General features: G+C 41.9%; 1 protein-coding gene across 1 annotated transcript; it reads left to right on the top strand.

Moving 5' to 3' along the window:
* Positions 1-308: 308 nt before the first annotated feature.
* LOC148116226 (vomeronasal type-2 receptor 26-like) lies at positions 309-18379 on the top strand. Its single transcript, XM_087883513.1, has 7 exons — positions 309-472; positions 1555-1846; positions 2104-2964; positions 4235-4453; positions 4623-4749; positions 7710-7909; positions 18158-18379. Exons 1-7 carry the CDS (start codon positions 309-311, stop codon positions 18377-18379), a joined length of 2085 nt encoding a protein of 694 aa, XP_087739639.1.
* The last annotated feature ends 5134 nt before the right edge of the window (positions 18380-23513 follow it).

The following is a 23513-nucleotide window of genomic DNA, read 5'->3' as shown; positions in this document are numbered from 1 at the left end:
GTAGTGACTCTTACTTCATCTCAGTGGATTTCCAGAGATTAGCCATCCCTAAGCATAAAGAGGTTTGTGTCAGGTCAAAACATGTTTACTTAACATGCTCTGAATAATATTTCTGGGTATCTTTAAAGCTGGAGCTGAGAGGAGTGCTTCTCCTGAAGACCTAAAACTCTACTTGAGCCCTCTGAAGTCATCAGAGCATTGCATTCCCTACATCACCCTTTGTTGACTTGCTCTAGGAAGAAGGTCTATGTCTGTGGACAATGAGTTGGCTTTTAATGTTGCTATGGTCCTTGCCTGCAGCTGTCCAGATGGACCTGAAGCCAAACTGCTTCTGGACGAGACCTTATCAAACACAGAAAGACTATTACAGACCTGGAGATCTTATTATCGGTGGAAATCTGCCTCTCTCCATTTCTGTAGTCCCAATGTTTCCTTTACATGAACCTCCTGGTGATTGGGATGCCTATTCTCTGTAAGTGTTTCCTTGATTGTCTTTTTTTTTCAGGGCAATGCAGAAAGGGCAGTCTTGAAGATGGGGCAGATTTAAATCCCATCCAGTCTCTGTTGGTGTGGAACCTTCCTAATTAGGACACAATGATTCTCCTTGATGACTCAACGTCCCTCTAATCCACTTCTCAAGCCCTCTGACTCTTCAGTGGTGAAGAATAGCTTGTCATACAAGGGAGTCAACCTTTTCTCCATATTCCTGTAGGAAAGGTGCACATTTCAGTGAAGCCAATTTGGGCTGAAGATGGGGAGAAATAATGCTAGGGTCCTCTATCTTCTCATCTCATTATTGAAAATAATAACACCATCCTTCATGCTTTCATTACATTCCAAATAGAGAAAGTCAGTCTTTTGTCACACCAAGTCAGGCTTCCCACCAATCTCCTGTCAATCCTGGGCACTTCTAGGTCAGTGGAGAGAGTTTCTTTGAGAATCCCCAACAGAAAGAGTTTCACGTTCTGAGACACTGAAAGGGCTTTCCAGATATATTGGGTAAATCATTGCTGGCCAGCAAAAGTCAATCTGGTCAGACATTTAATTTACTCTAATTTATTGGATTTATGAAGCCACCTAATTGAAAAGGACTCTGATAACATGATGGGTGAAGGGTGCCAGATTGGGGAAATGATTGAGAATGCAGGGCAGAAGTTGTCAGCCTGTAAAGATTTCCAAGACTGGATATCATAAAGTGTGTAGCTTTAGCAAGATGAACATTTCCTTAACTGGACTGAGAAATTCATTTCAGAAAAGTCAATACTGATTTGAACTGAGCTCATGCTGTAAATGATAATTTCTGCACCAACTCACAGAAACGTGCTGTGGAGTGAGGGAGAGGAGGCTTTACTACAACACTGTTGACAATACAAACAGGATCAGATGATTGACAGAAACCCTGTTTTCTGACAGCAGTAAATTAGATTGACTAATTTGTATTGGTCTGTTTTATGATTAACTCCTAGAATCCTGATAATGTTTTCTTAACCAAATATACAGTACATCTCCCTCCTGCTCCTGTCTAATTTTTGTCCTCTAACACTTGCAACAAAGACCTGTTCCCAAAAACTATCAACACATCCTGGCCTTGGCATTTGCCATCTGGGAGATCAACAGAGACCCACATCTTCTCCCCAACATCACCCTGGGCTTCCGCATCTACGAAGAGAACCAGTATGCAAGCATGAGTGAAGATGTCAGCCTGTCTCTGCTCTCCAGCCGGGGAAAAGCTTTCCCTAACTATAAGTGTGACACACAGGACAACCTTCTCTCTGTCCTTGGGGGTCTCAGCTCCAGAACTTCATACCAGATGGCAACCTTATTTGGCAATTTCAAGGTTTCTCAGGTACTTGGACACGTAGCATGATGAAAGGGGGAATGCAGATGTAACGCTGTAGGTTCTGCCTTGTGTGGTTACTTCCAACAACCTGCAGAATCAATTCTGTGACCAGAAGAAAACATCTCATGAAGATACAAGGTTGTGGGGATAGGGGTCTAGAATAGGATACCCTGCTAATCTAGAAGGTCTGAGGTTAGTAACAAAAAATACATGTACCATTTTCCTTGCTCAACCTCTTCCTTTTCCTCCATCTCCACCCTCAGCTAGGTTATCGCTTCTCTGACCCTGTGTTGAAAGATAAGATTCAGTTCCCCACCTTCTACCAGATCGATCCCCAATATCATCTACAGAATGCAGCCATTGTCCAGCTCCTTCTCTATTTCCAGTGGAACTGGATTGGGATGGTTGTTCAGAAGTCAGAGAACAGTGTTCTTTTCATCCAGATTTTTGAGGCCACCCTCGCCCAGAATGACATTTGCATGCAATTTGTAGAACAGATCTTGCCCCAAATCTCAATATTCAATGTATTGGGCGGTAAACTAAAAGAAGTGATTTGGACCATTTTGAACAGTGATGCTCAGGTTGTGATTATCTCTGGAGATTCAAATGCTCTGCAAAGCCTGATAGGATCCCTCTACATTTATGAAGAAGAGAGCAATGCTTCTTCTGGGAAGGTCTGGATCCTGACCACCCAATGGGAATTTTCAGCTATTGGCTACCACTACGATTGGGTGAAATTAAAATCCCTCCATGGCGCTTTGTCTTTCACGGTTCACACAAAACCGGTGCCAGGATTCAAAGATTATCTCTGGGCTCTGAATCCACAGGAACCCCACGGAGATGTTTTTCTCCCCGAATGGTGGGAAGTTGCATTTGACTGTGTGGTTTTGAAGGCAGGCCTGGCCTCACCTGATGGCCGAAGGGTTTGCACAGGAGAGGAGAACCTGGACACCCTCCCGGCCTCCATCTTTGATGGAAAGATGACCGGTTTCAGCTACAGCATCTACAATGCTGCCTATTCTGTGGCACACGCATTACATGCTGCACATATGTGTGAATCACAGTGGGCATTGAAGAGGGGCAGAAAGAAGCCACACCTTCACCTCTCTGTGAAGCCCTGGCAGGTAACTCTTGAAGTCTTCCCTTCTGGTCAATGAATCCTCCCTTCTCTTGGTTACCTTCACTTTGCACTAAGTGTTTTTTTGTCAGGGCAACTTGGTTTACCCAATTATGGGATGGCGCATACTGCCATCCTATAATTGGGATGCCTTTTGCCTTTCATTCGCAATCAGTCCCAATCCAGGAGCCTTCGAAGGCAAACTATTTTTTTGTTGAATTTTTATTCCTTTATTTCGTTGGTAAAACATGCATTTTTCACTTTTCACTCTTTTCGGATTTATAAACATTTGCCTTTGATCTCCATTGTCTTGTCTAACTACCTTTTCCCTCTTTTTTAAAAATCGCATATCTTGACATTTACAGAAATTTCTCCTGCTGTCTGCAGACGATTCGTAAGGGAAACAATCAAGTAAATAAGAATGAGAAAATTTTGAGAAACTTCCAAGCTGCAACATGTGTCTCATTCATTGCTTGGATTAACTGCTTAACCAATTAGATTTGACAGAGGAATCATCTGGCACTGGAGTTTTCTTATTCGTTTATTTTTCCAAGCACTTTTTCCCCCTTCACAGTAGCGTGTAAGGTCCAATCCTTGAAGTGGAAGATCTAGTCGCTCCAGAAATGGAACATTTGTTGTCTTAACTTCCAGTTCAGTTAGGATTCTGGTGTAAAAACAGGTCATGATTTACAAATGGAATTAAGTCTCATTTCACCATAGGTCTCTTTCTCTCCCTCCACATTTTCATTTGGGGGAAAAATAGTTTTCTTTTCTACCTTAAAGTGAAATATATTTGCCCTCTTATTCACCAAAGCTTATTTTCTCTATCAGCTAAGAACATGCTTGCTACTCTAGTTCTTCAGTGGGGTATAATAAACTAAAAGGAATAACAGATTGTGTGTTAAAGGCCTATCTGGGAAATGCTGGCTAACTCCATCTCTGTTTCATGTCCTGCATTCAGAATAATATTCCTTCCACATATTGCAATTTGAAAAGAAATCTCTGTCAGTTAACCTGCTGTTTGCTGCCATAGAAAGAGGTGTGGGGCTGTACAGTTTCTTTCAAGTTGCTGTTTTCGTGCCCTTTGCCTCAGAGCTTGCCTGGAAATTCTTGCTTTCCTTTTGTTCCTAGCAAAAGTACTTTTCTCTAAATTGATGGAGCTGAGGATTTTTCTTTCCTAGGGCATGGACAGAGGCAGCCCTGACAATCTCTTTACATGGACTCTCTTTCCTTTTATGGACAAGTTGTTTGTTTGTTTGCTTGTCTCGCGATTCCAGATGCACAACTTCTTGAGAAACGTCCTTTTCAACAACACCGCTGGGGAGGAAGTCTCCTTTTCAGAAACTGGGATGGAATATGCAGGATTTGATATCCTGAACTGGGTCGTCTTTGAAAATATGACGATCCTTCGAGAGAAAGTCGGATGGGTCGATCCGGAGGCTCCGTCAGCTGCATTTTTCAGCATCGACCCCGATGCCATTGTGTGGGCCAACCAGGTGGGTACCAGATGCTCTTTCCAGGATTAAGGAAAACTTTGAGAAGGGGAAGGGGCTGTTGAGATGGAAACTCTGATCAGAATGGAGCAAGAAGGGGCCACTTTTATACAGATTATGCAGCCAAGTTGACTGTTTCTCATCTCTCAACGCTAAAAATCTCTTGTTTCAGACAAAGCCTTTCTCCCGTTGTGTGAAGCGCTGCCTTCCAGGACAAGCCAGGAAAGTGGCAGAGGGGAAGCGCTCTTGTTGCTACGGATGTGTTTCTTGCCCAGAAGGGACCATCTCTAATCAAACAGGCAAGTTGCTCAAGAAGTCCCTCAAGCAGGAATGAGGAGGTCTGGCATGGCTGGATGGAGAGGGTTGAAGGAGAACCCGAGGGAGAAAATCAGTTGAGAAATTCAAGATGATGAAATGTAAAGAGTGGCTCATTGAACTCAGCCTTCTTTAAAGATCTTCTGCTTGAGCGGGGGTTGGACTAGAAGACATCCAAGGTCCCTTCCAATTCTGTTATTCTGTAAGTTATTAGCAGCAGTTTTTCAGGATCATGGAGGCAGAGTTTCCAATCTTTTAGGACAGTGGGAATGGCCAGCCTTAGCCCCAAATGAAGGACTGACTGAATGAAGGAACCAACAATCACATATGACCCCAAAATCAAAGGAAGTTGACTCTACAAATCAGAAGAATTGCATTGCCCTTCTGCATCTTCTGCCTTACAAGCTTTCTTTGCCAAGAAAAAAGAAAGAACTATGACCATCTAGCATAAAGAGAAGAGAGGGGAAAGGTTTTAAACAGCTTTTTATAGTTTCTAGGGTTTGCACAGTAGGTGTTGGAAAGAACCCATAATGACTTTGATCGAGCTTAATCAAACTAGTTAATCTACTTATTCAAACTTTATCACCCTCAATCAACCTATTCGTAGGTCTCAGCAGAACTTTTAGTTTATGGCTCTGACCCGTCTTAACCCCATGGGCCATCTTCCCCACCTCTCAGCTATTTATGTGGGGTAGTTTCATGGCACAATTGATAGTTTCCCTACTAGAATTCTCACTCCTGCTGTCACATCACATTGAAAAATTAAACTACCTATCTTTTCCTGAAGGGGTGCGGTTCAAGCTTTATTTTTTGGGGGGTGGGGGTTGCTGGTTTTTTCAGCATTATCAAACTGCCAGGAAATTAATATAATTTTTAGGGAATATCGAAGGTTCCACTATCTATCCCTATCTCAAAACAATGATATAGAGCACTGCACACCAGAACAACTAGACACAAGAACAGTTTTTTTCCCGAATGCCATCACTCTGCTAAACAAATAATTCCCTCAACACTGTCAAATTATTTACTAAGTCTGCACTACTATTAATCTTCTCATCGTTCCCATCACCCATCTCCTCCCACTTATGAGTGTATGACTGTAACTTTGTTTCTTATATCCTTATGATTTATATTGATATTGTTTCCTGGTTGCTCATTTGTTCTCTATGACTATCATTAAGTGTTGTACCTTATGATTCTTGATGAACCTATCTTTTCTTTTATGTACACCGAGAGCCTATGCACCAAGACAAATTCCTTGTGTGTCCAATCACACTTGGCCAATAAAGAATTCTATTCTATTCTATTCTATTCTTTCTATGTCTGCTAAACTTCCCTGCAAAAAAGTCTGAATGACCAGACTTGAATTGCAAATCAGAGAAGGTGAACCAAATAATACACATATAAACCAATTAGCAGGATTGCTGTCTTACAGAACTATCGCTCTTTTGTGGGTTCCAGTACAAACTGGGGAAAGCAACAGTTGGAAATCTGTCACACAGTAAAAGCCACAGTAATCATGGAAGTCCCTAAAGACTGGAAGGAGCTTTTGTCTTTCCTCCACCAAATTGACCAGCCCTGCTGGAGCTGAATAGATCCTTGTCTCTGCCCAGCCCAACCCCAGGGTCATCCTGAATGAAGTCTAATTTGCCCTTTATAATGCAGTGCACTTGGCACAGTCAGTCATTCCATCATTATCTTTGTGGGTTGGCCATTTCAGAGAGGGGGAAATCATGTTAGATTATGTGTGTGTGTGTGTGTGTGTGTGTGTGTGTGTGTGTGTGTGTGTGTGTGTGTGTATAGTTAATATCTCGGGTTTCTTCCCGTGTAATTGTAAACATATCCTTAAAAGGGTAGTAGCGACGTTTCGATGAAATCACATTTGTCATCTTCTGGCTGAAGTTCTCGGTTTGGTGCTTATGGGCAAACTGTGTGATCGTAACTGACGTTTTTCTATAAAAAGAGGCAAAGGTGTATTCTGATTGGTCGACAGTGTTGTATTCTGATTGGCTGATGACATAGCTGTATTTTGATTGGGTGGAAGCGCTGTTGCTTGGTTTTGACCCAATCAAAATACAGCTACGTCATCAGCCAATCAGAATACAACAACACTGTCGACCAATCAGAATACACCTTTGCCTCTTTTCATAAAAAAACGTCAGTTACGATCACACAGTTTGCCCATAAGAACCAAACCGAGAACTTCAGCCAGAAGATGACAAATGTGATTTCATCGAAACGTCGCTACTACCCTTTTAAGGATATGTTTACAATTACACGGGAAGAAACCCGAGATATTAACTGTACACACATATATACCCGTGAAAACTTACATAAACAAATATATATATATATATAGTTTTTTGTTTTTTCCAATATAAACATACATGTTTCGTGGACAGTACATTGATTGGGTCAGGTCTTTTTTATACAACGTTAACAAAAATAGTATGTAGAATTCTAATCTTTCAACTTCAAACAATATTAGTCTCATTTCATATTCCTTTTGCATTTTCCCTTTAATTCATTTAAGCATAAATAACATTTTTTCGCACCCTGTGTTTGTTATTCCTTAGTAAATGTTGTCATTCAATCTTTTAAAAACCACTCATTATTCCACCATAACATCAATATTCCAAATGTATAGGATTACAAATAACACAAATTATTAACAATGTTCAATCCATCACGGGAGTATATCTCAAAGTCCCCACCATTTCTAATCCTTAATATTTTAAATTCACAATATCTTTTAACACACTGTTAATATTCAGTTAGATTGTCTAGCCTTAAATTACCATCTACTAACCGAAAACTTATTGGGTTTTGGGGTTTTCCCGTTTTATTCATATGTTTTCTCATTATTCATCATCTCTTAGTCTTTCTAAAATTCCATTGTTGATTGATTTTTTGGTCAGTCTTTTGTCTCTCGAAATCGTGTTAGATGCTACTGAACTGCTCAGAAAAAGACTTTTGATTTTAGATGCAGCTCTCTGTGACCCTTGCCCAGAAGATGAATACCCAAACAAGGAGAAGAATCGCTGCATTGTGAAGAAGATGCACTTCCTTGGCTATCACGATAACTTGGGATACGCTTTAGTTTCCCTCACTCTTTTTCTCTTTATGACCACATCTACAGTCCTGGTGATTTTCCTTAAGCATCGTGACACACCAATTGTCAAGGCCAACAACCGAGATCTCACCTACATCCTCCTGGTGTCCCTCCTGCTCTGCTTCCTCTGCTCCTTCCTCTTCATCGGTCAACCCAGGAAGCTCACTTGTCTCTTCCGACAAACTGCCTTTGCCATTCTCTTTTCCCTTGCAGTTTCCTCTGTCTTGGCAAAAACTGTCATGGTGGTTCTGGCCTTCATGGCCACCAAACCTGGAAACAAGACAAGGAAACTCTTAGGAAAGCCATTGACAAACTCCATTGTCTTAGCTTGTCCCCTGATACAAGCAGTTCTTTGTGCCACCTGGCTGGTAACCTCACCCCCATTTCCCAACTTGGACTTCCACTCCTTGGTAGGAGAGGCCATCTTGGAATGTAATGAAGGCTCAGCTTCCATGTTTTATGCTGTCCTCGCCTACCTGGGTTTCCTGGCCAGTGTCAGTTTCACAATGGCCTTTCTGGCTAGGAAATTGCCCGACAGCTTTAACGAAGCCAAATTCATTACTTTTAGCATGCTGGTCTTTTGCAGTGTGTGGATCACCTTCCTCCCCACTTACCTGAGCACCAAAGGGAAGTCCATGGTGGCCGTGGAGATCTTCTCCATCTTGGCCTCTGGGGCTGGGCTCTTGGCTTGTATCTTTTTCCCCAAATGTTACATTATCCTACTGAGACCCCATCTTAATTGTAAAGAAAATATAATGGGACACAAAAATCTCTGATTTATGCAGAGATTTGAACGTTTTAATTTGACTTTAGGGCATTTTTGTATTTGATCTGATTTCTAAAAAAAAATTGTGACATGAGGGAGAGTATAGTTCATTAAATAATTGTAAATGAAGTGATGTAAATAATCACAGACCATTTATTAATCTCCCACATTTTTATTTTTTATGAATGTCAGTTCACCCCAGTGAGGCCCCATGAACAACTTGGAAATATGCTTTGATGTTAAAGGTCTATTATCATCCAAAGTAAGTTTAAAAATATGTTGGGTTGGTTTCACTATGTTGGGTTGTTCTGAAGCATATTTTGCCAAGTTCCCTAACAATTTTTTCATTCAAGTGATTATTAGACTTCTTACAATTCTGCAGTTTAAATGAGCTACATTTTTTTGCTCTCTATATACTTAATAGAGAACATATTTTATTAATAAACATGATCATGTGAAATAGATATTAATAGATATTTTCCTGCTCCCGCTATTTGTACTGTTTTTTATTCTTTTCAAATATTGTGAAGAAGAAAGATGGTTGGATGGAAGGAAGGAAGGAAGGAAGGATGAGGTGGGGAGAATAAATGGAATATATTCTGACTTGTTCATATTCAGGGAGGAAGACACAATTGCATGAAATTCTATTGCTTGTTTAATGAACCAATAGATAAGAATAGAGGAAATGTCTAGAAACTGCTTATTTGGGAAGGCAGAAGTCTGTGTACTATTATATATAGACAGCAGGATGTTGTCTAAAATCTCAAATGATTTGCAACAAATGTTCCATAGAATTAATATATATACTTGTGAGTACGTGTCTGAAAATTTCTGTTTGCTTAGCTATCATCTATCTGTCTGACCATCTATGATATAATCACAAATCAAACTTCAAGGTAGTTGATAGTTTGAAAGAGAAATGAACAATTCACATGAAGACCTTGTCAGAGAGCTGCAGAACTTCTGTTTCCAGTCTGGAATAACTGAGGCCTTAAAAGGTGGACAAATGCAGAGGATGCTGTAAAGTTGGGAAAAGGGGTGGCACAATGAAGAGGCATGCAAGTGGACGTAGAGACATAGTGGACAACCTTCTATGAGGAATAAATGTTGATGAACAATCAAACATGTTTAAGGAGATACTGAGAAAGTCATGGATGGAAGGAGCTGATGAGAGTCCCTCAAAAGAATCTGAAAATGGGAAAGGGAACTATTTTTTGGCACACGGGTTTGGTGGAAGAAACAACTGTCTGCAAGGAAGGAAAGATATGGAGAACTGTACTGAATTTTAATTGCACTTCCTTTCTTCATTTGTAATACAAATCAGTCTTCGGTTCCTGTATCAATAATTTAGAGGACTCAATAAAATTGAGAGGAAGAGTTCACCAAATGTGTTCCAGAATATTTATTTATAAATAGCTTGGGGAACATGGAGCAGATCCAATTTCTGAGGGGAAGCTGCTCCAGACAAAACAGGGCCAGCCACAGAAGAGCAGGGCCTGAGCTCCTTCATAGGCTTCAGTTTTGGACAAAAGAGTTTGGAGAAGATGGAGCTTCTGGTTCCTCTGTGCCAGATCATTCAGGGCTTTCAAGGATAAAACTAACGTTTTGAAAAGCGTTAGTTCAGATGTTGTATTTCTAAGTAGATTTGAGATCTTGGTCATTTCTGGGTCCTGGAAATCCCATCCTTTTATTAATAGGTTATTTATTTATGTGTTTGTTTTTCTACATCCCAATATTATTATTATTATTTTTTAGAAATAACTCAAGGTGCTAAGATATCCAACACGTCTTCTTCCTATCTTCCCCACAGCAACAACCCTGTGAGGTGGGCATTTTGCACCTGTTCAAAAGTCCAAATGCTGTTCAAGGTCAACGCTAGAAAGCCAGCATTACAACGGCCCATTCAGGAAGTGTCCAGGGCATGAATAACTGTGAATAACAGACCCTCATGAACCAGGAATGGGTGCAACTGGCACACAAAACATGGCTCTACAAAAGATCTCCTGGCTACAACTGCCATCTATTCTTTGGGCAGGAGTTATGAAGGATCCTAGACAGTGGTGAAATCCACATTTTTTTTAACTACTGGTTCTGTGGGCGTGGTTTGGTGGGCGTGGTGTAGCTTGGTGGGCATGGCTTGGAGGATGTGGCAGGGGAAGGATACTGCAAAATCTCCATTCCCTCCCCACTCCTGGGGGAAGGATATTGCAAAATCTCCATTCCCACCCCACTCTGGGGCCAGCCAGAGGTGGCATTTGCTGGTTCTCCAAACTACTCCAAACTTCTGCTACCGGTTCTCCAGAATCTGTCAGAACCTGCTGGATTTCACCCCTGATCCCAGATTATGTACTGAGCATGTTTGCGGCAGTGAAAGCTCATCCGATACCATAGATGGTTAAACCCCAAATCCACTTAGTATTTCAGGGTTGAGTTGAAGCCTGATTCTCCCCTCCAGAACCCCAAAGCCATCAGGTCCTGAGTCAGGATTTCAACAGTGCTGCTTGGGTCACCAGGGCCAGAGATGTAGAGTAGAACATCTTCAACACACTAATAACACTTCACCCCACATAGGTGGATGATCTCACCCGGTAGCTTCTTTTACATGTTAAAGAGGAGAGGAGAGGACCCGGCCCCCAACCCAAGGCGAAGGGCGAGCGGGTGGCGAGTGGGCGGTGAGTGGCGGCAGCTCCAGGGCAAGGCCGGAGTCGAGGAATGGTGCATTCCTTGACCCGGTTGAGGCAGGCGGCGAGCAGGCGGTGGCTCCGGGGCTTTGGTGAATAGTGCATCCCTGGGCCCTGGGCCCTGGGCCCCGGCCCCTGACCCAAGGTGAAGGGTGAGTGGGTGGCGAGTGGGCAGTGAGCAGGCAGTGAGTGGGTGGGGCTCTGGGGCAAGGCCAAAGTCTCTTTCTGGGCACGTCACTTCTGCCTGTTGGGCCATTTCCTGAAGCTGGCAGCTCCACAGCCAGCCGCTTTGCTTTTTCCCTCCTTTTCCTCACGGGAGGGTTGCGTGGGGGCACCAGCAGAAGTGCTGCAGGGAAGTGGCCCAACAAGCAGAAATGCTGCACCCAGAAAGAGAAGGGCAAGAGGGGCCAGTGGACTGCAGAGGCAAAGGCAAGCTCTGGGGTGGCAGTGGTGCTCCGGAAGAGAGGGCGGATGTCCCGGGACTGTGCGTGCAGTGCAGCCACCACCGCCTCTCTTGGCCCCAGCACATGCAGAGAGGCTCAAAAAACCAGGTTACTTCCTGGTTAAAACCAGGAAGTAATGACTTCTGGGTGGATGGGCGGAGCCTCCAGCTGCCATCGCTACTGGTTCGCCAAACTACCGGCCATCATCGCTACTGGATCGGCTGATCCGGTCTGAACTGGGAGCATTTCATCCCTGCTTTAGAGCCAAGCAAAACACGAGGAAAACCAAACAATGAAATTTGTAGTTTGGCATTAAAACCTTTATACATACAATTTGTTAAAAGTGGAGTTGAAGAAGCCATGATACAAATTCCCAGTCCCCTGTTTTGTTGGGGAAGTAGCTAAGCACTTGGTGTTACCCCTGATTGCTCAAATCTCCACCAATGGTGCCATAGAACTTCTCAGACATAAACCGGTCTGCTAAAATGGGGGCTATGATAGAACGGTAGGAGCCATGAGAACTCATGTGTGGCTTTCAACCAATTGCTCCAATTTCTGAAGTTCTCTTTTCTTTCAGCTTCTTCCCTATTTGAGGAAAGTCCAGTTCAACAACAGTGCTGGAGATGAAATCTCCTTCTCAGGAATTGGACTGGACTCTTCTCATTATGAACTTGTCAACTGGGTTTCCGTTCACAATAAATCAATGGCTCTGGTAAAAGTTGGGCAAATCGATCCTGGGGCTCCCCAGGTCAGGATTTCACCATTAACTCTGATACGATCATCTGGCCCACAAAAGTGAGTTCAAAGGCATTGATGTAAATTCCAGGAAAGATTTGTTCTCTTCTGGAGATGCAGAACCTCCTTCTAACTGGAAAATCGGCTCTATTGGATCATAAAATATGGCAGCCATTTGGTGAAAAACCTGATCTGCACGTAACGCATTTCTGGTCTGATTTGTGGCTGGTCCAGAAAGGGTTGAGATTGGGAAGAATTTTTTGAAGGTCAGGATGCCATCCGGGCAGGCAACAATGATTTCTATGGACTATTCCCATTGTGGAATCAAATGCAGGAGCCCAAAACCATGAATCAAATCTCACTGCAGGATTTATCAGTATGCACTAAAGTAAACAATGGGAGGGATTCCTACTGACAAAAGGGATCAAGTTACTTCTGTACCTTTCTGCTGTTACTGTCCTCAAGAAAGAATTGATGTCTTAATAAAAAAGAAGCATATCACCTACGTTGCCATAGAAATTTTGATAAAGTGTGCTGAGAATGAAATACTTCAATGTTGTCTCAATTAGCACACACTCCTCCTGTTTCTATTTTGCTCACCTCGCACTCCTCCAATGACTTGTTTCCCTCACACTGTTCCGTTGGGTCCTCATCATTTCCTCTTTCACCAAAGCTGTAGTTAATGTCACAAACCCTCCTTTACATGCAGAAGTCCCAGCTCCAATCTCCAGCACCCACTGATGGGTCAGAATGCTGCTGCCCTAAATCACACAGGAGCTGATTTTTTATTTTATTTTTTTGTTTCAGGGGAATAATTTCCTTTGAATTCATACTTTTGATTGAAATAAAAACATGGAATTGAACAAATGAAGCATGTTTATTGCTTAGGCTATCTCAACCATTTCTCTTTTTCTCTTTTAGAAGGTGCCCTTTGCCAGGTGTGGCATGAAACGGTGCCATGCAGGAGAGAGGAGGAGAGTCCCAGAGGGGAAGCAGGTTTGCTGCTACCAATGTGACCCTTGTCCAGAAGGGACCATCTCTAATCAAACAGGTAGAGCAAATGTCAAAAGCAGACCTTCCAGGATAAAGGAAGTCAATAGTTAAATCACAATTTTAATTTTGTTGTCATTTTTATTAGGATCAACATCTATCAAATCATTCATAATGTACAGCCGAATCCCTCAATTTATGGATATAATTTGTCCTAAACCCACAGGCCACCCTTCTCACTACTCAAGAATTTCTTTCTTTTTTTTTTTTATTGCAAAAGTTTTACAATTACATTTTCACCCCTTCCCCCCCACCCTCAACCCACCCCAAACTTCCCAACCTCATCCTCCCTAACCCTCCCCTCCCCCCGGACTTCCCCACAATATACTCACATCAGAAAAAAAAAACCTTTATATAAAACTTGAACCCCTCCATCCCCCTTGTAATTTTTCATCTTCACTAAATTAAAATATTTCTATCTTAATATAACATTTTCAAATAAAAGCTATTTGATACTTCCTAGTTTGGTATTTGTTCTGCACATAATCTATTCACTTTTTCCATTCCCATTCATAAGTCTCTTGTGAACAATCTTTTAAGTATGCTGAAATCTTTGCCATCTCTGCAAAACTGGCCATCTTCAAAGTCCATTCCTCGATAGTGGGCAAAGCTTCATTTTTCCAGTATTTACCTATCAATAATCTCGCTGCTGTTATCATGTACAATATCAACTTTGTTTCACCCAGTGTAAAACCCTTAACTATACCCAGTAAGAACAATTGTGGAGAAAATTGAATTTTTTTCTTCAAAACATTCTGCATAACCCACCAAATTTTTATCCAAAAAACTTTAACTTCCTTGCAAGTCCACCAGACATGATAATATGTAGCATCTAAACAATCACATCTCCAACATTTTGGCTGAACATTAGGGTACATGCATGACAATTTCTTTTTTTTTTTTTTTTAATGAAATTTTATTGAATTAAGAATATATTACAATTCAAACTATATGGTTCGGCAACGTGTAGTCATATTGTATATTTACAAGTGCGGTGTCTAATCAATTATCTAATTAATTATACAGTTTGTACAAAAATTCTTATATATGAAATTAATTACTGTTTAATTAAGATATAATAATATATAGGATTAACTAATAGTTGGGTATTATTCCTCATGAGTATTAACTTTTGCATTTAATTTCCAACCACCTATACCACAAATCCCAGATCATATAAAATTCTGAATCCTCCTTTCCATTTAATACATACGTTAATCTGCACATTTCTGCGCAGTCAAGTATCTTATTGACTATCTGTTCCTCGGTTGGTCCTTTTTTCTCTTTCCAATATCTAGCATAGGAGAGTCTAGCAGCTGTGACAATATGAATAATCAAATATTTCTTGTCCTTACCAAATGTTCGTTTTAGCACTCCCAGGAGATAGATTTCCGGCAGAAAATTAATATCCTCATGTAATATTTCTTGGATCCTACTCAAGAATTTCATGCAGGGTAGTCATACATCCCATTGAGAAAGCTAGCTGCCACAATTTTCCTGAAAAACTTGCATTTCAGTTTTCAGTTTATTTTTTAACTGTTAGGGTGTGCTATGCTTCCTCTGTCAGTCAACTATGAAATCGATAGATCTGTCAGAGGAATAGGAGATACATCTATCCATGTCTGTTAGCATTCTCCTGTAACAACAACAACAACAACAAATCAGAACCAACAGAGTTGAAGTACAAAGCACACAACTTGAGTCAAAGAACTCTCAGTGCTGTGGTGCTTCTGGATCATTCTTTCCTCTCTCCCAGCTGCGATCAATTCCTCTGTAAACCACTTTGGATCAGCATATGAGAACTTCCCCTACCACAAAACACAGTAGACATTTTTATGTCTTTCTCTGTTACATTGTAGATCTTCTCAGCACAAACACAAAAAGAATGCACAAACACACGAAAGAGTGGGATTTCTGGCTGACATATCTGTCAGTCTTTTTGTGATTCCAGTAAAAATTGGGAAAGAAATGGCAATCTCTTTCACACTGAAAACCACAATAATCATGGAAGAGCCCAATAACTGGAGATGCCCTTTTTTTGCACAGGAAACAGACCAGATTAGCTGGAGCGGAAGACATCCTTGTCTCAGGCTAAGATAGCCAAAGTATCATCAATAATATAGAAAGAATTGCCTTCTTTCATCCACCATGAAATGCCCAGTGGGTCGTTCCATCACTTCCTTTGTGGATCTGCCATAGCAGAAAAGGAACAGTCATGCCATAGTAGAGGGAGGGAGGAATAAGGAGGGTGAAATAATGCTCAAAGGTTTGATTTCTTGACTTCAGATGCAGCTCACTGTGACCCCTGCCCAGAAGACCAATATCCCAACAAGGAAAAGGACCACTGCATTGCCAAGAAGTTCCACTTCCTCTCCTATCAAGAGACCCTGGGATACATATTAGTGTCTCTCGCTCTTTCTCTCTCCACAATCTCATTGGCAGTTCTGGCAATTTTCCTTAAACATCATGACACACCAATTGTCAAGGCCAACAACTGACATGTCACCTACCTCCTCCTGGCCTCCCTCCTCTTCTGCTTCCTCCGCTCCTTCCTCTTCATCGGTTGACCCAGGAAGTTCACCTGTCTCATCTGACAAATTACTTTTGCTATTCTCTTTTCCTTCGTGGTTTCCTCTGTGTTGGCAAAAACTGTCATGGTGGTTCTGGCTTTCATGGGAACAGAACAAGGAAGCCCCTAGGAAAACCACTTACTAACTCCATTGTCTTAGCCTGTCTCTTGGTCCAAGCAATTCTTTGTGCCACCTGGCTGGTAACTTCTCCCTCATTTCCCAACATGGACTTCCACTCCTTGGTAGGAGAGACCATCTTGGAATGTAATGAAGGCTCAGCTTCAATGTTTTACACTGTCCTTGTCTACCTAAGTTTTTTGGCCCTTGTGAGTTTTATCATTTATTTATTTATTTAATTAATTAAATTTGTATACCGCCCTACTCCCGAAGGACTCATGGCCTTTCTGGCTAGGAAATTGCCCGACAGCTTTAATGAAGCCAAGTTCATTACTTTTAGCATGCTGGTCATTTGCAGTGTTTGGATCTCCTCCCTCCCCACCTACCTGAGCACCAAAGGGAAATCCATGGTGGCCGTGGAGATCTTGGCCTCTGGGGCTGGTCTCTTGGCTTGCATCTTTTTCCCCAAATGCTACATTATCCTATTCAGGCCTGACCTGAATCAGAGAAAAAGTATAATGAGACAGAAGAATCTCTGATTTATGTGAAATGTAGTAACTTTTCTTTTGACTTTTGGGCTTTTTTAAATTTGATGTGATTTCTTAACAATAATGAAATAAGAGAGGGGCTTGTTCAGTAAAAGATTAGAAATCATATAAATGTTATATAATCATCTCTGTCCAAAGATGTACCATTTTTAATTCCTGTTTGATATTCCTTCTATTTGCATTTGAGATTTGATGCAACACAAAGTATATTATAATATTCCCTTCCTCACAATTTGTTTCATGTTTTTGTTCCTGGCCCAGCAATTTAGAAAGTCCTGCAATGTTTGAAAGTTTGAGTTTTTCGACAAGTCATGTCAAAACAATTTGGACTTTTTTTGGTGGTAGTGGTGAGATAAAATAATCAGTTGACTTGACCATGGGAATGCAATGAACATAGTGTAATTTGACTTCATCAAAGCATTTGGCAATATCTTCCATAAGATCCCAGTAGAGAAGAGAGCAAAACTGAGGCTGAAGTATGAGGCTATGAGCTAGTTGAATAAATGTATTGAAATACAGTATACTTGTAGCTAGAAGAAGACTTCAATGCTGAAGGCTTCCTCCTAATCCCTGTGCTTTTCAACATATTAAAAATGACTAGGACAATAAATTAAAATATGTCTTTATTAGAATTGCAGTTAGCAAAAAATCATGGAAGGAAAATAACACCAGAAAGAACTATTTCTCAGTTTGGCAACATTAACAATTGTGGACTTCAACTCCCAGAATTCCCCATCCAGATTGCTGACTAGGAAGATCTGGGAGTTGAAGTTCACATATCTTCAAGTTCCCATGGTTGAGAAACACTGTCACAGAGGATTGGATCAGGATTGAAAGAAGATCTCAATGAGCTGGATTAATAGTCAGAATCCAACTAGATCAATTAAGCATGGACATATTCCAATCCTTCTTTTGTGTAGGAAAAAAATAAAAGGAACTTGTTTAGGATAGAAAAGAGCAGCAGCACACGTGAGAAGGTTCTCTATGTCTTCATGGAGCACAAGCTGACCATGAGCCAACATGAGAATCTTGTTTCTGACCCTCTGTGTCTGTTGATGCAGCTGAAAGCCCCCCGTAAATCTTGCTATGTCAACAGACATAGAATGCTAAGAATAAGAGGAATCATGGTTCTTCCATATTCTACATTGGTTTGACCACACTTGAATATTGCATCCAGCCTCAGAGACAGACCAGCACATAGTGGCAGGGTGTAAGATGCAGGCAGGGACAGCATGCACTGAATGACTCCACCAAGTAGTTGGAACAGGAACATATGCACAGTGCATGGGCTAAACCTTCCAAAGTACACATGTGATATTTCACACAAAGTTGTGGCGAATAACAGTGCTAAGATCCTCTGGGACTTCCAGATCAAGGCAGACAGGCAGGTCCTGGCCAATCAACCAGACATAGAGGTCATAGAAGAGAAGGCAGTGGTGATGATAGATGCAGCAGTGTCAAATGACAGCAAGATCAGGAAGAAGGAGGATGGGACACTGGTCCAGGATCTAAAGGATGAACTGGAGAGGATGTGGAAAGTCAAGGCCAAAGTGGTCCTAGTAGTAGGGACATTTGGGGCTGTGACACTTTAACTGTTAGAGGGACTCCAACAGATCCCAGGAATAACACAGAACTCTGGGACCAGGAGAGTGAAATGCCAGGAACAGCTAAATTACTGTGTCCATCCTTGTCTTACTTGTCTCAGTGGTGACTTTGGAGGAGAGACCCCATCTTGGACCTTCTTTATGTGAGGTGCCACAGGGGTCAGTGCAGTCCCCTCTCCTATTCCACATCTGCATGAGACTCCAGGGTAAGCTCATCCACCTCCATGTGGTGAGGTATTCTCAACATGTCAATGAAATCCAACTGTACATCTTTGCTTCTGGCAAATTAAGCAGGGCTGTGCATGTCCTGTCCTGCTCTCTGGAGGCTACGAGTGTCTGCATGAGGGAAAACAGGCTTCTAAGGAACCCCAGCAAGACTGAATGGGTTTGGGTTTTGGGGTCTCTAGTTCTAGAACTACACCATCTATGGTGCTGGGTGGGGCTGCATTGCCCCAAACAGACCCTGCAAGAAATTTGGGGTCCTCCTGGACTCACAACTCCTGCTTGAGGATCAAGCGGCAGTTATGGCTAGAAGGGCCTTTTCACAACTTTGATTATGTACCACTTGTACCCATTGCTGGACCAAGGATGCCCTGGTCACCTCTCAGTTGGACTATTGCAATGTGTTCCATATGGGCCTTCCCTTGAAGAGTATCCAGAAACTTCAGCTGGCGCAAAATGCATTAGCAAGAGCAGTTATGTTTCTGGTAGGTCTCATTATACCTTTGCTCGCTGAGCTGCATTGGTTGGCCTCATCACTCCTGAGCTTCAGACGTTCCATCAGATCTGGTCATGCCGGCAGACTTGGGGACCCCAATAATTCTAATTCATTTTAATAAAGGTTGTATAAAGGTTTAAGCAATGATTGTCTTCCTTATTTACAGTTTTTACTGGACTGTTGTATGCTGCTCAGAATCACTTTGCTTGAGATGGGTGGCCATATAAATCGGATCAATCAATCCATTCCATCCCTTGTCATGTGGATATAACTAAACCAGTCATTCCTTACAAAGACTGGGAGGATTGCTCACACCTCCTAGGGTACAGCTGATGGCCACCGCACCCCATTAGCACCCATTCTGTCTGAACATACTAGGACACAGGCCAAACTCCATCTTCTGCGCAGGTGTTCACTTTCATGTAGTTCAAAAACTTCACTTCACTTTGACTCTCAAGACCATCTGCTCTGTGGATTAGCTACAAGGGACACAAACATGTTTTTCCCCACCTGATGTGCAAACAACACGTATTGCTCAGTGGGTAGGACAGTAGCTTTTCCTTGCAATTACCAGAAGAACAGTAATTCTTAATGTGTCCCCTGAGGATTTCGACCCACAAACATCTTCAAAGGTTAAAAAAAACCTGCTTCTCCCAGTGGTGGAGAGCTTTACTTTGTCTTCCAAAGAGCTAACTCCAGGGTTCAGTGAGATTCAGTTGCTTTTTGTCTCAGAGCCAAACACAAGCAAGAGAAAGCATGATCGATTTTACAGTACTTTATTGATTGATTCGTCTTGCAGCCTTATCATTAAAATAAAATAATATAAAATGCATAGTCTAATTTCTGAGTAAGCTAGATAGGATAAAGTGATAAAATCCAAATGTGTTATTACAAAGAGATATCATATAAATGTGACCTGAGGTCATCCAGCTGGCAAGGCAGCCTCAACTGTGTAAATCTGGTGAGATTTCAGGTGTTTCCTGCAATTCAGCTTCTGCACAAACCTTGATTTCTGGTCTAGGAGGAAAGGTGAGAGAAGAAGAATGTCTGGGCTGCCTCACTTCCTCCTCCTCCTGCTCTTCTGGCTCCTGCCCTCAATTGCTGCTGAGAAGATTCAAAGCACGTGTGCATCGCAAAAATATTTAAAGTTTCACAATCCATGGGAATTTTACAGGCCTGGCGATCTGAACGTTGGGGGGAATTTGCCCCTGGCAACTTCTCTGCAGTTCAGCATCCCTGATTTTCAAAAGGACCCATTGCATCTTAATAATAAAATCACGTAAGTTTCACCTGGAGGGGAAAAATGTCGGGGATTGTTTTCTTTCCTTTAGATTCGGGGCCTCTTTTAAGAAATACTCGTTCTTAATGGGCACAAAGTATCTTCTGGGGGCTATTAAGAAAGACTGACTCTGCTTTCTGTCTTTAAGGGCGTGTTTCTCTGTTTCTCCCTTTGGGGAAATATAATATTCTGCCTCTTTTAATATTCCCCAAAATATTGCATTCTTGGGGGGGGGCTTTCCACAGCCTCTTTTAAGAAATACTCATTCTAGGGATCTTCAGATCTTTTTGTCTCCATAAAGAGGCAAATTCAAGAAATAGGCTAGAATTTCCTAACTTTCCAGAACTCTTCATGAGGAAGATGAGATCTTTAGCTGCCCTAGGGAAGAAGTTGCCTTATAATATTAATTTGGACCTAAAGTCGTAGTAAAAATTACTCAAAGAAAAGTTCAAACTTTCCAATGTGGATATTGCAAAAAGAACAAAACAAAACCCTCCTCAGTTTAGGAATCAGCAGAGCTGGGGATTAATGGCCCTTGGTGAGCCTGAGCTGTGACCCTCACTGGAGTCTTTCGCTCAGACTTGAAGAAGCTGCTCCGAGAGAGGAAGAAAATGATTAGGGAGGAAGAGGAGCAGCTGGGGAGGATTTCAGCCACTGGAGGAAAGTGAAGAAGGGAGAGAGGATAGAGGAGTCTAAAATGATCTGGGATAAGGACGGCCAGGCTTTTCTCCTTTCTCAGAAATCCATCCAAGTTGAATCAAGAAACATCCTTAAAAATGCCAAAACAGCTCAGTGGAACTTGTGACTTTCTGTTCCAAGGACACACAAAAAAAGGCAAAGCCAACTTCAACAGCACACAAAATATAATGCTCCCCAATATTTTTCTCACTATAGACTCACACCCCCAAACTACCAGTACTTCCTAGCCTTGGTGTTTACTGTCACGGAGGTCAACAAGGATCTGGTTCTCCTGCCCAACATCACCCTTGGCTTCCACATCTACGAGAACAGCCAGATTCAGAGGGAGATTTCCTTATACAGCCTCTTCCTGCTCTCCACACGAGGCCAAATGGTTCCAGGTTATAAATGTGACAGGCGGGACCCTCTGCTCTCTGTCATTGGGGGTGAGAGCCCCAAATCCTCAAGGCTGATGGCCTCCATCTTCAGCATCTACAAGGTCCCACAGGTAAGTGGCCTCAATGGATACAGTATGGAGTAAACAAACACACAGAAGCCAAGGATGAAAGCAAAGTTGTTGTTGGGGGGGGGCGGGGAAGGAATATCAGGGTTATGTGACTTAAATAATCCATCCTATATTTGAACTGATTTCTGGATTTTATATGTCAACATATATTTTATATGACCACAAAGCGATAAATATAATTCTGAAAAAGGCATTACTTCCTGACTTTCATAGAAGTTTGTCATCTTTCTGCACCTTTCAGTGAAGTTTATTCCCTGGATCAGGTGGATGTTTTGTTCCTTTGACTTCTGATCTATCACAACCAGGCAAAATAGGGAACTGGGGGCTGCTCCTAAGAAGGGAGGAAGGTGAAGCTTTCCACTCACAATGAGTCAGCCCGACTGGTGGGACTAGAAACCACACAATGGGGACCCAGAAAATCAAGCATTAAAATGTACTTTGTCTTTTAAAGAAGATTCTCATTTTCTCCAGCTCGGAGTTGGCTCTGAGTTCACTCAGGGAGGCAGAAGAGTTTATCCTTCCTTCTTCCGGATTAATCCCAAGGAATTTCCTCAGTACGTCGGTATAGCCCAGCTGCTCCTGTATTTCCAGTGGAACTGGGTTGGGCTAGTGGCCCCTGAAAATGACAGTGGAGAACATTTCGTCTCATCTCTGGTGCCAATGCTGAAGGAGAAGGAGATCTGCCTGGCCTTCACTGAAATTATGAAATCTGATTTTTATGCTGCTCCAGGGCCGAAATTACTTTACATTTTCAACACTTGGTCTAAAAGTGAAGTGATTATTTTGTTTGCAGATTCCAGTACTATTACAAATGTACAGGCGGTTATGTTTGTTTATGAAAAACAGAGAAATGCATCATTTCTGAAAGTCTGGATCTTTACATCCACTTGGAAACTTAATGTGATGAACTCTCAATATCTATTGAAAGCAGTAAAGCCCTTCCACGGGGCTTTGCATTTTAGGGACCACACTGGGGATGTCTCAGAATTCAGCCGTTTCCTCCTGTCTTTAGACCCTTTGAACCCACGAGGGGACATTTTTCTCCCACTGTGGTGGGAAAAGGTCTTTGGCTGCAAGATCTACAAACCAGGCAGGACCCCTCAAAAGGGGAGAAAACCGTGCACAGGAAAGGAGGATTTATGGAGTCTGCCATCTTATGTGTTTGAAGCAAGCATGACAGGAGAAAGTTACAATATCTACAATGCTATTTATGCTGTGGCACACGCACTACATGCCATGCATGGATCCAGAGGCCCTCCAGCCATGCTGAGACTTGGAAAGAGGATTTCAAATGTCCAATCATGGCAGGTAAATTCTGTGACTTTTTTTTAATCCATTCCATTCCCTGGACTGGATGAAGGTTTTTAATACAGTACACAGATGCTTAGACAGGAAGCTCCCCATGTGTATTTCTTGAATTAAACAATTCTATGGCATCATATCACTGCATCAAATCTGCATCAAACCAGATTAAAACAGTAATTATTAACAAAAACACAAATGAGGGGTCAACCTATTTTCCAAAGTAACAAATGGAAGATTACTAAAGGGTGATCCAATGTCCAGTCATGGAAGGTAATTTCTGCAAATCATCATCATCATCATCATCATCATCATCTTAAATAGGAAGCTCCCATTGTGTATTTCTTTCATTAAATATATGTAGGGCATCATATCACTGCATCAAACCAGATTGAAACAGCATTTAAAGAAAAAACAACAGTAAAGTGAATTAAGCAAAATATTTTGTTGAAAGAGGTAGAGGAGGAGAAGAGAAATAAACCAAACCGGTTGTCCATGACATTCATGTAGGAAAGACCTTCCTAAAAGTTCTTCAGAGCTTGTTTGAGTATCATAAAGTGGTCCTTCCATGGAGGAAGCATCACCCCAGGGCAACAGAGAACATAGAACAAGAGGGCAA

This window comes from Pantherophis guttatus, chromosome 1, assembly GCF_059756535.1.
Source record: "Pantherophis guttatus breed Tessera chromosome 1, ASM5975653v1, whole genome shotgun sequence".
NCBI classification, from domain to species: domain Eukaryota; kingdom Metazoa; phylum Chordata; class Lepidosauria; order Squamata; family Colubridae; genus Pantherophis; species Pantherophis guttatus.
Note: the sequence above shows the minus strand (reverse complement) of the source record. Positions and strands in the feature narration are given on the sequence as shown.

What these genes read in the sequence shown, in the direction of transcription:
- LOC148116226 (XM_087883513.1), top strand. Translation starts at nt 309, where the DNA reads ATGGACCTGAAGCCAAACTGCTTCTGGACGAGACCTTATCAAACACAG. An exon ending in GCAATTTCAAGGTTTCTCAG is followed by an intron (nt 1,847 to 2,103) that starts GTACTTGGACAC and finishes CTCCACCCTCAG; the next exon opens with CTAGGTTATCGCTTCTCTGA. An exon ending in TCTCTGTGAAGCCCTGGCAG is followed by an intron (nt 2,965 to 4,234) that starts GTAACTCTTGAA and finishes TCGCGATTCCAG; the next exon opens with ATGCACAACTTCTTGAGAAA.